A 15,091-nucleotide genomic window follows, 5' to 3' on the forward strand; every position below is an offset into this window, starting at 1 on the left:
TTTCATGCATTTTTATTCAAATTAAAGGACTTTTTCTAGTTCAACAGTTCTAGAACCCTTCCTTAGATATCATAAAGGTGACAAACTGCAAATGTTATTTTGTTACAGTTCTTGAGGAAGAATTTTTTTTAATTTTCCCGAATTGTTACTTTGTAACTCCCATTAAAATAAGAAACGATCCTTCATTTTTTGAAGAAAAAATATATTAATCTCATTACTAAGTGATACTTTGTGGCAAATACAATGTAAGTTTCATTGAAATTGGCCAATTGAAGTAAAACTAAAAACTGAGGAATGTGGAAAGCGCCACAAACGACCCCAACAACAACGACGACAGACGAAAAAGAACTTTTGACCAGGAAAGCTTATTTGAGGGTTTTGCTCAGGTAAGCTCAAATAGTTTGATTAGCTCTGTACTAAACAAACAAATCTTGAAGAGGAAGGGTGTAAAAACGAGTCCCTTGGAAAGCAATCTTTTTATTCAAACTTACACCAGAAATCGTTTGCACACAAACCATTACGATAAGGCATCGAAAAGGGAGTGTGTCCTTTTATCCCTCCTCCGAGAGTAAAAATCCGGAAAAATTGTTTCCGCTGTACTGAATTGCTACATTTCGTGAATGCGATGGATGTGATTTGATGTACACGAGGTCATTTTTCTTTAGAACAAGGGCGACCATGTTGCCACCGGTAGTGAAAGCACCGTTAACGGGTCCTGCCAGCGCTTCAGCCACAACAACATCATTCAGAAACAATAAGATACTAAGCCCATTGTTAGGTCGCACTTGAACGGAAAAGAAAAATCCGTATGTTCCAGAAGTAGGTGCAGTGAATATGCCATTGGTAGAATTGTACCCTCCTCCAATGTTAGACAGAACATTCTTCAAAACCATGGTTTGTTTTCCTCCTGTTATGGTTTGTTTAATGTCCGTCCCTGCTGTGACAGAGAAAGCCACATATTTTCTACTCACTGGAAGATAATAATTGTAGATTATTGGTAATATCCATATATAATTTGTCGTCTATGGTGATCAAACAAACATTTAGCATTATATGAATTGTGCAAATACACATAGCGGGGGTTCACATCGGAAATCGCGGCGCGGCCGAGATTAATAATGGTTTTCGAGGGATGAATAGTTTCCAATGTTACACTGAACTACATGCACAAATCGTTTTTTTTATACCATATGTAATACATTTATTATTAGTAATCTAGGACTTACAACGAAGCAAAGTACTGAGGTTTGAGGATTAAACGAAAATTAACGAGACGGAAAGTTATCACTGTGAAGTCATGATCGCGCTCCAATGATTACATATTTGAGACACGTAATTTGCTCTTAATCAGCCGAAAAATGATGGGGCGTACCATAAAGGTTCTGGGAAAATGTATCCGCCATTGCGGTATCTAAATTGATACCCTGTTGACCTCGCTTCTCTTGTGTTCGACAGGTCAGCGCTAATTTTAGATAGCCAGGATTCGGGTTGTATAATTATCTCACGCGTATAACGAGAGTTCATTTCAAATCAACAACTACGCCAAACTTCCGCCAGAGTTCGTTTGCTTACAAATTCATAGATGACGTAATGAGGCTTCGACGGGGAGTTTGCAACTACGCTAGCTATGACGTCACAGTCTACTACACTATATGATTCTATAAAGATACGAGAGGGACTCCAACCCATAACGTCTCAGTCGAGAAGTAAACGTTCTAACCACTGACCCACCGTAACCGTGAGCAACAGATGTACGTTCTTTATAATATAATGAAGACAATATATGCGTTTTAGATATACAGCGGATATTTTAGAACAGACTCAATCCTCGGGATGTTTATTGTTACAAACACGTCATCGGAAGAAAAATAAAAAGTGGGGGATGGGAGGGGTTAGAAATGACAGGTCTCTGGACATTCAACGTCTTATGAAAGTGGGAGAAAAACGAAGCTCTCGGAATCTCCACATTGACTATCATATATAAGCATTAAGTCATGTTTGTTTTTGTCTGCCCAAAAGATATTGAAATCAATAAGATTATGAAAATACATTTCAAGACATGCAAATCAAGTTGTTATAATTAACATTTTCCTGTACTTACTTTCATTTTTATGCCTCATCTGTTCACTTTCCAGTTTCAAAATCCTCTTCTCCAACTCGTAGCATTCTTCACGTAAATTATATAACGACTGAGCCATTGTTTGGGCAATAGATATGCACAACATGATGGCAGCTACATATCTCAAAAGGCCTGAAGAAGAAATCTTTACCAACATTTCTGGTCTCCGTCAGCTGTTTTGACTTGTCAGTGAGGCGTTGTATGCATTCACTGTTTGCCTCTGTTTTATGAATACTTTTGTTGCAAAATACACACAATAGTGTACAGATTATCACACTTTCTTCCTGTTTAACAAGTACATATGTAAGTAGTTCAAGTGTGGCTTTGACCATTTTATTTTTTTTTTCTAACAACATTGCAAAATCACTTCACATCAAAGAAAGTAGAGAAAAGTCTATTGAAAGAGTTAAACTAGCTAGATTTCTTATAGGGCCCCGATAGATTTATAGAAAATCTTTTTTTTTTTAAATTGACAATAAACACATGCCTGACATATTCAATTAATAATGAAAAGGTACCAACAAAGATAGGATAACCATGCTGGTTTTAAAGGAAAATCTTCATAGTTTGCAAAAAAGAGAAAACCAAGTGTAAAAGCCTAAAACAGGCCCCGGTCCTCTGTCTATAACGATATGTAATTGGTAATATGATTTGACTACCAACACGTATACGGTGGTGTTCAATAATTTATTTGCACAGCACATGTACAGTTTTAAAAAATATGCAAATGATGGTTCCGCCCACTGGTGTATCACCAGTTACTGTACACTTTTTATAAAAGGAAAAACGCCACTCCATTTTATTGAATTAAGAAACAATTCAATCACTTACAAGCAAGATAAAGGAGGCAAATTTTTCAATAAGTTTTATAAAAATGCTTATTGTCCTGCAAGCTATGTACAAATCAGCAAGCATGCATAAAAATATATGCATTCATCCATGTAATTACGCAACTATAAGAATCCTTATATATATTTTTCACATTTATACGAGATAGAAAATTAAAACAAACTCTTTTCAGGGTTAGCAGGGCCACACTAAATAATTTCAAAATGCAAATGTTCTTAAGTTCTGTTGATTCATTTTTATGTCCCAATGAATAAAATTGGGGTGGGGCATATTGTTTTTGTCATGTCTGCCTGAAACTTGCTCACGTGAGTAATAGCTAGGGCTTTCATATTTCATAACAAGCACCAGCAACAGTAAGCCACATATTACAATATTCTATTCTGGATGTAATTACTCTGTATAATGTTTAATAAACTTTTATAAGGAGAATATCTCTTAATATGTTGACGGTGCTACCGTTTGAGCGAGCGCAGCTTCATGCTTAGTTTTCTCCCAGGGTTTTATATTAAAAATCATTAAAACATGTATACATTTTAAATGTGATTGAAATATTTGTATGCTTTATATACATTTCATTTCTGCTGCCCTCACTGTGACGCGCGAAATGTTCTGAGCTGTATGCTCTCAGCAGTTGACTGTCTCTACTTTCCTTTTTTCTACTCTCAATCTTTTCAAGTTACTAATTGTATGATAAAAATACCCAAACCTTTCAAGTTTGTAAAATTGTGTAAACAGCACTGCCTTGGAACATAAAATGCATTTTAATATAATGATAATTTTAAATAAATCGATAAATTCAACTATTGGGCATGTAGGAACAAATATATCAAATTGTGTTTGTGAATTATAATTAGTTTCCAAGTACTCGAAAGTTTGAATTAAACTGTATTCGTTTTGTTATAGATAGGTGGTTTTAATATATGATATATAAATATCTTAGATTGCTTCGCACATCGCCAATATGTTTTATCGTCGTTTTTTCTCTTCATCGTGTAAGAAAATCCACAGTTGTCCACCAGCTTAGGCCGCAAACGTGTTGTGGCTCCCTCCACCACAGTGTATCGTGTTGCCACAGACCGAAGTGTCAATTTACTATAATGTTGTGGAAACGCAATAATATGGGTGATGTTAGCAAAATGAAAAATATGGGCCGAAGTGTCTCATACAAAAAAAACAAAAACAAAATAGGGCCGAAATGTCTTGGGCCGAAATGTCTTTGGGCCGAAGTGTCTCAAAAATTTGGGCCGAAGTGTCCAATTTTTGGGGCCGAAACGTCTGGGCAGAAGTGTCCAACTTTTGGGCCGAAACGTTCTACATATATGCGCGAATCACCCCCACCCCCACCCCACCACTATCACCACCATGCGATCCTATCTAATTTAAAAAAAAAATGAAATTCATATGATAATCACCTTGCAGCAATGGTATGCTCCAAAAGAGAAAATTAGAACATTTTTTATAATATTGTACATAATCCTAGTTGTAACACAATGATGAAATATTTCAGCATTCACAAATAATCATTTAATAAAATTGCAACATATTTAAGCCCCTATCCACTGTTGTTGTGAGGATACATTAATTTAGATTGATTCACAAAACTAGAATTAATTAATGGTTTTTAAGTCGTTAATAACAAGTGGCATGGTTGGTCATCATCCTTGGATTCCGGTTACGGAAGAGGACAAGCTCGTGATCCGATTGTGTTAGAGGTTTAGATTTAGCTCGGATTATTTCCCGCGCTCTAGTCATTAAAGCTCGGCTAGCTATAAATAACATACTTATGGTTCCAATGTTGCGTCTCTTTTTGATTATGCCTCGTCAAAAGTCACAACCTAAATACATATCAATCATCTTTACATGGACATGACTTACAAATCATCTACACATAGGTATGACTGACATGTATATCTACAAAATGTATATTATACCGTGGCTCTATCGTGGCCCTGAGGCTTACTGTTTAAACAAACTTGAAACTTTATTTCATAAGAAATTTGACACACAAAGGTGATTCAGAAGTTCTTGAGGAGGAAATTTTCAAGCATCCAACCCAATTGTACCTTCTTTTTTTTATTCATATAGGAAATGCCAATTGAAACAGTTATGACCCTTCATTTGGACATACGTGGATCTTCATTTCTAAAGAATGATTTAATGCAAGTTGGATTACAATACGGGATTTTCGAGATACGGATCCACTCTGACGTTTAACGCGCATTGAACGTAATTTGTAGGGCATGTCACTTCCGGATTACAATAACAACTAAGTAAACATGCATGTAATACTTCAATTGCTGTCAAATTCCTGTATTAAAATGTTATTTTTCAAAGAAAGGAATCACTACAACCATTTATAGGAAAACGCATTTCATTAAATCATGTGAGTAGGCGAGGAATATCTTGAGAATATCGGTAAAACTTCACGCTCTCAATTCAAGGATACGCGTCTAAGGGCACCTTTTTCATTCCATCTAATTTACATCCAGGTACTAAGCACCAATAGTGACTTGGATCGTCATCGTGGGACTGCACATAGCTTTTAACGGACTGTCTGCTAGCAAAACGCCAGCTGTAGCGATGTCAACTTTGCCCTACAATTACTTGCTATCAAGTTACCACGGTGTATAAACCTCAAATCTAATCGGTCGTTCCGGCACATCCCGAAAGTTCCGTATTGGTCCAGAGGTTCTGGAAACGAAATTGTAACAACAACAAACTCATTTAAGCTTCCGGCGAGTTAAAGTTGACTTGGTCAAGGGAAGTCAAACAGGACACATAATAGCTAAAACCTAGCTCTAACCGGCAAAATAGATCCCCTGTAAAGTAATCCCTTCATCCTTGCATGGAAAGTAGAAATCCGGAAAAACTGTTTCCAGTGTATTGAATTGGTACGTCATATGTAGTGAAAACACTGTGTGACTTGATGTACACAAGGTCATTCCTCCTCAGGACAAGGGTGACCATATTGCTACCGGTATTAATGCCATTATTACAGGGCTCCGCCAGCGCTTCAGCTACATTGTCACCATTTAAAATCAGAAAAACCCTAAACCCAGTCTTAGACAAATTTTCGATGGAAAAGAAAAATCCGTATGTTCCAGGAGTAGGTGCCGTGAATATGCCGGTGGTAGAATTGTACCCTCCTCCAATGTTAGACAGAACGTTCCTCAGAATCACTGTCTGTCCTCCCCCTGTTATGACTTGTTCAATCTCCGTCCCTGCTGTGACTGAGAAAGTCACATATTTTCTGTTCACTAAAAGACAAGTGTAAGCATTTTATGATATCTATATAATTCTACATCTTGAACATCATGATAAAACACAGAGTATGGTTTCTTTTAACGACATGTGTTTGCAAAAATTATACGCACAAAACTTTACTCTGTTATCGATTGCATGTATAATTATAAAAAAAAAAAAAAAAACAACAACAAAAAATACCCCCCCCCCCAAAAAAACAGGTCTATACTTGGACTCGTTAACACTACAATACAGACTGAATTCTGTGATTATGGATTTTGCCCATCACAGGCTCTTTGAACATTTAAACCAGTCACCCAACAACTTACTTTGCAGAACCACTCTGATTGTACGTACATATAGAATATATCAAAAGCTGGTTCCTCGTTGAAAAATAAATGTATTGCAGCCTTTGTTGATCAGTTTTAAGTGTGTTTCTACAACAGCTTTGATCTTTTATTTCGAAGTGAAGTACAAAACAATATCATTCTACAAAGTGTGATTACCCCGAGAAGAAGACAGCCAGTAAGTTCATAAAAGTATAGAAAAACAATTCTACTTTAAAGATTTTTTTTTCAATAGCCCTCCTAAGTTGGACTTTGAAAAAAATATGACCATTCGTTTGTGAAAATCAGTGGTATATGGCATTATGCGGGGTTGGCATTATAACAGGGTTGTTAACATGGGAGGAAATCTGTTCTTTAGGATTTTCCGGCAATAAGTAATGGTTATCTTCTAGCATCCGAGTAATATTTACATTATCAAATAGATGGACGGTCCTTCTGTCACGAATGCGCGGAGCGCACGAGTGAGAGAGGGACCGCCCATGTCTTTGATAATGTGAATTTTACGAGGATGCTAGAACATGACCAACTTGTCACATATTTCAAAGCTTCTCATTTTACCTTTATTGAACCATACATTCAATACAATGGTAGATTGCCATATACCATCGTCGGACGATGCATGTGTATATAAAATTTTATACGTTTTACCCGTAAAACATCAAAACTAACTTAACGAAAACTGATTATCTCTGTCAGTATCAATCCATCAATCACATATTGGCGTGCTTTATAAATTATTTTTCAGGAATTCAATTCTATACATGCATTTGTACAAATGTTTTAAGAAAACATGTATAACACAAATACTAAAATAGGAAAAGGATTAAAGACTTGCATTAGCAAACTTTATAAAATGAGAGAGAGAGAGAGAGAGAGAGAGAGAGAGAGAGAGAGAGAGACTATTTAACAATTACTGACTGAAAAAACCGGTCACAGGTATGTGTATATCTGTTACATAACACTTCCTGTCTACTTCAACGCCCCAGATATATATTTGCCAGAAGTGGAGTAAATCAAAAGTTGATTCTAAAAAATTCTAAAGAACGTTTAGTAAATTTGAAATCGCGCAACTTTTTTTCAAATCAACATCAAAACTTACGACTTTTCATCAATTTACACAACCATTCCTCACGAAAGATTAAAGACAAAAATGTTTTACATCATAGGCAGTTGTTTCTTCAACAAAAATAGGAAAGGTAAATATTCATATCTAGTTATCAGTCATCCAAAAACACCACTCTGATTCCACGCACAAGTACTCTGAATACACACATAAAAATATGAATAAAGTATTAAATAAGAAATAGATAAAAAAAAAAAAAGATAGATATTTTAAATAAAAAAAAGAAAAAGAATGAATAAATAAACAATGTGGATTGACTCCAAAATCAAAGAATGAAATGAAAGAATATAACTGTATACAGAAGTGCACTAGCAAACTATTCAAAACACATTCTTCTCAAAAGCTTGCTTCAAATAATTCCAAATTGTCAAAGAATACATAGCGTATGTTCAGTCGTCTGGCTTGCTTCGCATCACGAGACACGACTTAAAACTTCTATCTGTTTTACTTTTGAAGTCCATTCTAACATCATAGTCTGATCAGCAAACATTTTTCTAAGAATTGTTTCAAATAATCACAAGTTGTCAAATATTGAGCAAAAGGCTAAAATTGGAATTTTATTTATTAGACTTTGGTGGTCGACCCGCTAAAATCGGAGCGGTCTGAAGAAATGGTATGGATCTTTTATCCCAAGGTTTTTTAGATGCATGAATCCAGAATTTTTGATCGTACTCACCTTCACTTTCACGACATGGTCCGATCATTCTGCATTTATCGTACTCACCTTCATTCTCACGCCGCAGTCGTATCAGTTCATCTTCCAGTTTCAAAATCCTTTCTTCAAAATTGTAGTAATATTCGTGGGAATGGTATATAGACTGCGTCTTTGCTTTGTGAAAAGATATAGAAACCATGATAACGGTGGAATATATTAAAAAACGAGAAGAATAAATTTTAGCCATTATGTTCCCTGTCTGCTGGTTGTTTCAATCGAAATTGTTTGTCAATAGACAATTCATTTCTGTTTTATTGATATTTATGTTCCGAGAAATAAGAGCAACAGAAGATGGTTTATTGCACGATATCCTATTAGGTAATGAATCACTATATTGTATAAATGAATCACTTTATTGTATAAAAGTTTTTGTCTGTTAACAATTTTGCTGAAGCACTTTACATAGAGGAAAGGAGAACAAACAAATGGTGTACTGAAAACTTATAAAAGCATCCTGTTTATTCGCCCGTCTTTATAAGGAATGCATTATGGTATAGCAATGTCTGCATAGAACATTATTGTGCCAATTTTAGATATTTTTGCATAATATAGTTATCGACTACTTCGGCTTCTTATGTGTAGTCATTATTTGTTAGTTTCGAGTGTAAATTTATCGACTAGTTTTGAATTGTTATTCTTAAATAATCACTAAGTTGTTTTAAATCTATATTTAACAACAGAGCAGGTAAAATGTGGTTGGTTAGTTTGGCCAGGTATATATATATTCCGGGTGTTGGCCGGAATGTCAGGATGCGGATGTTAGGCTCCCCTGTTGAGTCCACCTCTCGGGAGGAGTTGCCTGTGTGGTTATTCTCCCCCATACTAAGTGATCGCTGGAGATGATGCTTGTGTGGATATATTTTTCCTTAGTGCTTTTCTTGTATTGAGACGATACCACTCAGTGTTTTTCATTTTTACAAATTGAAAAACGAAGGAATCAAATTCAGTACTCATGTCTTTGAATTCTATATACATAGAGTATGGGTAAAATATTTATAAAGTTATTCAATATTTTTGGGTTAACAATGGGTATTCATCAAAATTGGTACCGTATAAGTTTTACATTATGACCCCTGGGTCGAGGCCTCTGCTGGTGGACTGTTAGTCCCCGAGGGTCTCTACAGCCCAGTAGCTTAGTACTTCGTTACTAGCTTGAAAATACGGATGTATATTTAATTGCTGTTATAAAATTTTGAAATTCATTTCAAAATTAAGGATTATCTCCCTCGTGCATAGCTCTTATCCTTGGACGAATTTGGCTCCACTTTTTGGCACGCTGTTTTTGGCTATATTTAGCTCTAAAACTTCATAGTGATTTTGGATTTCAAACATTTCGGTTGAGCATCACTGAAGAGACATTATTTGTCGAAAGGCGCATCTGGTGCATTAAAATTGGTACCGTATAAGTTTTACATTCAATAGATTTGATATTTTAGTTACTATAGGAGGTTGTACAGTATTTTAGATAGGTGACCGTAAGATAGTTTTTAGAACATTTACATTGTAGACAATCAGTAGCACCCTATACATGTACAACTGTATATTGGCTGGGGAGACATTGTGGATTGACAGCATTTACTTGGGATTCGTGGATAGGATCTCGTACAACATTGTTGACATTTTAGCAATCAGATATAACCTATCATCGAATATCACGGATCCTTTCTTTCAATTTTATTGTACATTTTTGTAAATAAATTATTATTATGTGAAATGGCTGTGTTGTCCTTGATTAACAAACTTAATCCCTTTACTACAGTGGGGAAAATATGGAAAAAGAACCCAACACAATTGGTGGTTGATTGTGACATTTCGATGGCAGCCGTGGATTGACGTTTTGTTAAATTAATTGGTGGTGTTATAGTACCAGTAATTGTATAATTTTCTTGCACAGCAAAGAAAGCTTTTTAGATTAGATAGGGAAGCCTATGAAGGAATGTTTTGTTCTACCAGTAGCAATTTGTATGTTTCATTTTGTGTGAACTTTGAGCGTTTTTTTTTTTTTTTTTTTTTTTTTGCTCGTTGTTATTGAGATGTGGTTTATTTAGTTAGTAGACAAATGAAGGTTGAGAGACTCTGTAGCTAATGAGGAGAGAGATATATAAGTGAAATGAGCAAGCGGTAGAAAGAGAAGCGAGGAACATAGATAGATAGATAGATAGATAGATAGATAGATAGATAGACAGACAGACAGACAGGCAGGCAGGCAGGCAGGCAGACAGACAGACAGATAGATAGATAGATAGATTGATTGATTAATTGATTAAAATGAGTTAGAGAAGAATAAAAGAGACACAGAGTTACATACATTTCGAAACGCAGAGTTAGCTGTTGAAAATACTAGTTCGACAAATTAAGCTTCATGGCCTCAAGCTAAACTTCCAAAGTTACCTGTATCGGAAGAGAATAAAGATTGCATTGACTCATACTTGCTGAGATTCATGAGGTTTGTAAATGGGTGGATTCTATCTAGGCAATTCATCTCAGTGTTTTGTTGAAAGGTAAAGCACCTGAAATCTAGTCACACTTACCTGTGTCTGACACTATGAATTACGAAGATTTAAAGCTGGGTTTACCCAAGCGGTTCCAGTTGAGAGTGGAATGATTCTTTCTAAATTCCGCTCTTTTAAACCAGATCAAGATGAGAGCCCATCGCAATTGTTTGCCCATTTTTATAACTATGTTGAGAAGTGGTTGAATTTGGCAAAACGTCCAAGGACATATGAACGCCTCAAAGATTTGTTTTTGAGAGAACAATTCATGAAGAGTTGTACTCAATCGATCGTTTGGGATATTTCTAAAAGAAAGATATCCACAAACAATATAAAATATATCTAATCTTGCTGATCAATTTATAAAAACATGAAATTTCTTCCTTCTACAAAAACGTTCAAGATTTTTAGAAAATTAGCTGTACAGAAACCCAGCAAAATTTCAATAACCACTGCCAGATCCCAATATTTAAGCAAAAACATTGTTCAAAGCAGGAGAGAAGGTATAATGAATCGGGACATCTAGTAAAAAACAGTTATTCGAAGCAGACGGTACCACACCAAGGAGGCCTACAGACTTACAGAGGGGCAGTCATGGAGTGTCATGGGGCAATGTGAGTTAAATTGTATCATCTGTAACTTGTACTTTTTAGGCCGAAACAGAGGGTAACACCAAAACAAACAGAACTGTACCAACAGAGTGTTCCACTAACAATAATTTACAAATAGAATCAGCCTGTATTCCACATCACTACTTGACGGAAATGTACTGAGAGTGTCATTTTCTGCTGATATTTGCGGATAATTACTGCTACCGTGCTGTTGGTGCTGATAAGTTCTGATACTTACTGGCAGTGTTGCTGTTGGGACTGATAATTTTTGTTGGTTATCAGAAGTGCTGATATTTACTGTGGTTTGTACTGTGAGTTCTGATATTTACTGATAAGTGCTGAGGAAGGTACTTTCGGAACTGCAAAGTGCTGAAAAATGCTGTGGCTATCGGTGACCCTGCAGGAGGTGTGAAAATATGCCTTAGGCTAACTACACATGATAAGGATGGATTTATAAAAAAAAAATTCAAAACTGTTTTCCTGATGTGTATATTGTTCTTAAGCTTACTGAGACGATTACAACGATACCAAACACTATTTATGCTTATAAAAAACCTGGCTTTGACAATATTCATTTTTGCCCCACGGCTTCCTTAATGTCTTCAATATTTTTAAAGTCACTGTTTAATAATAGTAATGATAATGAGAAATACAGGTGATTTGTGTTTGAATGTGAATTGGTGTGCAGTAAAAAATCATTCTAAATTAATATAGATATTCAATAATTACAGATGTGCTCTCTCTCTCTCTCTCTCTCTCTCTCTCTCTCTCTCTCTCTCTCTCTCTCTCTCTCTGTGCAATGGTTTAGATCCAGTTCCTCGTTCATTATTTTACAATTTTTCTAAATAAAGAATGTTTATCGGGAGTGTCTGGATATTACAATGGTTTGTGTATAACTTACATATTCCATGCAAATTCGAAGGTTTTTCGGCAGAATAAAACAAATGGGGTACAGTACCAACAGTAAAATATCAGTAATAATTATCAGAACTTATTAGCACCACCAGAAATATACCAGTAATTATCATCAAATATCAGCAAAGAATGACACTCTCCGTACATTTTCCGTAAAGGAATGGTTGCTGGAATGTTGAATGCAGAATGGACAGGTAAAGTTAGTCTGTGAATATATCATTCCAGTCTTATTTAGATATGTGATGCTATATCTGTTTTAATGGATTATGTTTTTTTATGAATTTTAATGTAATCATGTGAAAGTGATCAGAGACAGAGGGTTTAGTGGTGTGGATGTGAAACGTTAACTTGTAAAAGACAAAGCACTTACAGGAGTTATCCAGAAATGCGTTTTGATAGGCGGTACTGTTGAACAAGTGGAAGAGGGACTGATTGACATCGACACTCCCTTTTTATACAGGGAAGGTAACTGCATTATGTATGATAGAACAGATATATGATTTAATTATAGAAAACACTCCAGGCGTTAGAAATCAGTCTGATGCAGATCCATTGTGGCAGAGAAAAGAGCATCGAGAGAACATTTGTTTATTCCTCAAGCTGTACAGATGTATAGACGTCAACCAGGTGTCTGTAGAGCAGGAAGGTATAAAGAAGCTAAATGTTACCGACAGACGTCAACCAGGTGTCTGTAGAGCAGGAAGGTATAAAGAAGCTAGATGTTACCGACAGACGTCAACCAGGTGTCTGTAGAGCAGGAAGGTATAAAGAAGCTAGATGTTACCGACAGGGTAGATGTCCATGATAGCGTAGACAAAAAAGAAATGTTCGATGAATCAATGAGATTTCACAGAGACCTTGTATCGTCGTGAAAGAAAACAATGCTTGGTGATGGAAGGTTTTGCCCCCCCCCCCCCCCCCCCCCCCCAAGACTTGTGTACAGACATTTTCAACTCACCGAAGGTTAGATGCAACAAAACAATGAAAAATCTTGTTATTTCAGAAATTCTCGGAACAAAGGTTATGATAATCGCACACGACAGTATTCGTGGTGGACACTTAAATACGAAGAGAACGATTTACCTCAAACCATCAAGTTTCTACTGACCGAGATCCAAAGCAACGTCAAAATATATTGTCAGTCATTCATTCATCAACACTTCATATGACAGAGTTGCTGTTGATCTAGTAGGCCCATTTTCCTGTTATTGACAAAGCAACAAATGTATTTTGACTGTAGTCGACTATAGTACTCAATACTCGGAAGCAATTCTATTGACAAACAGACAGATAGCATGACTGAGGCGTTAATGTGCATCTTCAGCATTATGGAAATACCAACAGAAATTCTTTGCTATATGAATACCCAGTTTACGTCCAGTATTATGAAAGAGAACAGTCAGAGGTCAAAATGACAATATTGAGGAAGTTACATGTATGGTCAAAAGAGGATGTCGAACCTGAAGTAAAGACTACATGCCCGTAGGTCTTATATTTGAAAGAGCGATTATCCAATACATATGAGCTTGTTAAAAAATGGACTGACAAAGTCCAACAAAAAATACAAGAATTATAATAGGAAGGCCAGGAGCAGATCTTTCAAGATTGGTGATCTTGTTTTGAGTTTACTTCGAACAAACAACTATACAATTTTATGCATTAGATAAGACCATTCGAAGTTGTAGAGAGAGAAAAATATATTACAGATTACTGGCTTACTGTCAATGGAAAGACTAGGTTGTTCCACATAAATCGTCTAAAGAAATACAATCTAAGAGATGAGACAAGCTCTGCTGTTTCCACAAAACTTGCATATTGTGTTGTAATTGAGTGCAATGGAAATGATGTCAACGAAAATGAAGTTACTCCACCTTCTTCCAGTTAAAGCGACAATCCTATGAAAACGTCAAGATAAATGAATCACTTAGGGTAGGTAAAAGTTAATCTGTGCTTGTTTTGTTATTTTAATTTCAAGATGAAAGGCGAATATGTTGACAAAATGTTCCGGGCAGAACTGATAGCATCTAACATGAAATCCAATTGACGACTATAAAGGAACCAATCAGGAGCCGACCATTTCTGATTCTATAGGCATTAAGAGATGCAGTACGCGAGAAAATCAAAGGATGATTAATATGAACATCATGGAGTATTCAGAATCGCCTTATGATAGTTCTGTAGAAGTAGCTATAAAATCGGACAGCAACAACATGATCTGCGCTTATTTCCAAATATTGAACAAGGTAACAGTTTTTGATGTAGACTCTATGCCAGATTCAGAGGAAATAATGACAAAGATCAGCCAGAATAGATACTTTTCGAAAATTGATCTCTGTAGAGACTATTGACAATTACCCACGATATCTCAAGATCTTGATTTAATGTATTTTTTGTCTACAGGCGGATTTTGCTGGTTCACAGTTATACCATTCGGGATACCCAACAACTTTGCAACATTCAACAGACTAAAGTCCAAGGTATGGACAGGTTTACAGCACAGTGTTTGCTTTATGGATGATATTTTAATTCATACAGAATATTTTCATTTATTTGAGCTGAAATAAGTGTAGGAAAGACTGAGACAAACACACTTATCCACAAAACCAAAACAGTGGAGATGAGTAAAACTCAGTTGGTGTACTAGGGGCATAATATTGGCGAGGGCGTTATGAAAGCC

General features: G+C 35.9%; 1 protein-coding gene and 1 long non-coding RNA gene across 2 annotated transcripts; one reads left to right on the forward strand and one right to left on the reverse strand.

Annotated features, from left to right (window-relative positions):
• Window positions 1-461: 461 nt before the first annotated feature.
• On the reverse strand, window positions 462-5,804 carry LOC125654184 (cerebellin-2-like). The gene is made up of 2 exons (XM_048883988.2): window positions 2,102-5,804; window positions 462-970 (listed from the first exon to the last, which is right to left on the reverse strand). The coding sequence occupies exons 1-2, from the start codon at window positions 2,274-2,276 to the stop codon at window positions 552-554; spliced, it is 594 nt and encodes a 197-aa protein (XP_048739945.2). The 5' UTR covers window positions 2,277-5,804; the 3' UTR covers window positions 462-551.
• Window positions 5,805-8,207: 2,403 nt separating this feature from the next.
• LOC130048076 (uncharacterized) lies at window positions 8,208-10,110 on the forward strand. Its single transcript, XR_008796909.1, has 2 exons — window positions 8,208-8,294; window positions 9,904-10,110. It is a non-coding gene; the product is annotated as an uncharacterized LOC130048076 (long non-coding RNA).
• Window positions 10,111-15,091: the final 4,981 nt, after the last annotated feature.

This window comes from Ostrea edulis, chromosome 7 (genome assembly GCF_947568905.1).
Source record: "Ostrea edulis chromosome 7, xbOstEdul1.1, whole genome shotgun sequence".
Taxonomy (NCBI): domain Eukaryota; kingdom Metazoa; phylum Mollusca; class Bivalvia; order Ostreida; family Ostreidae; genus Ostrea; species Ostrea edulis.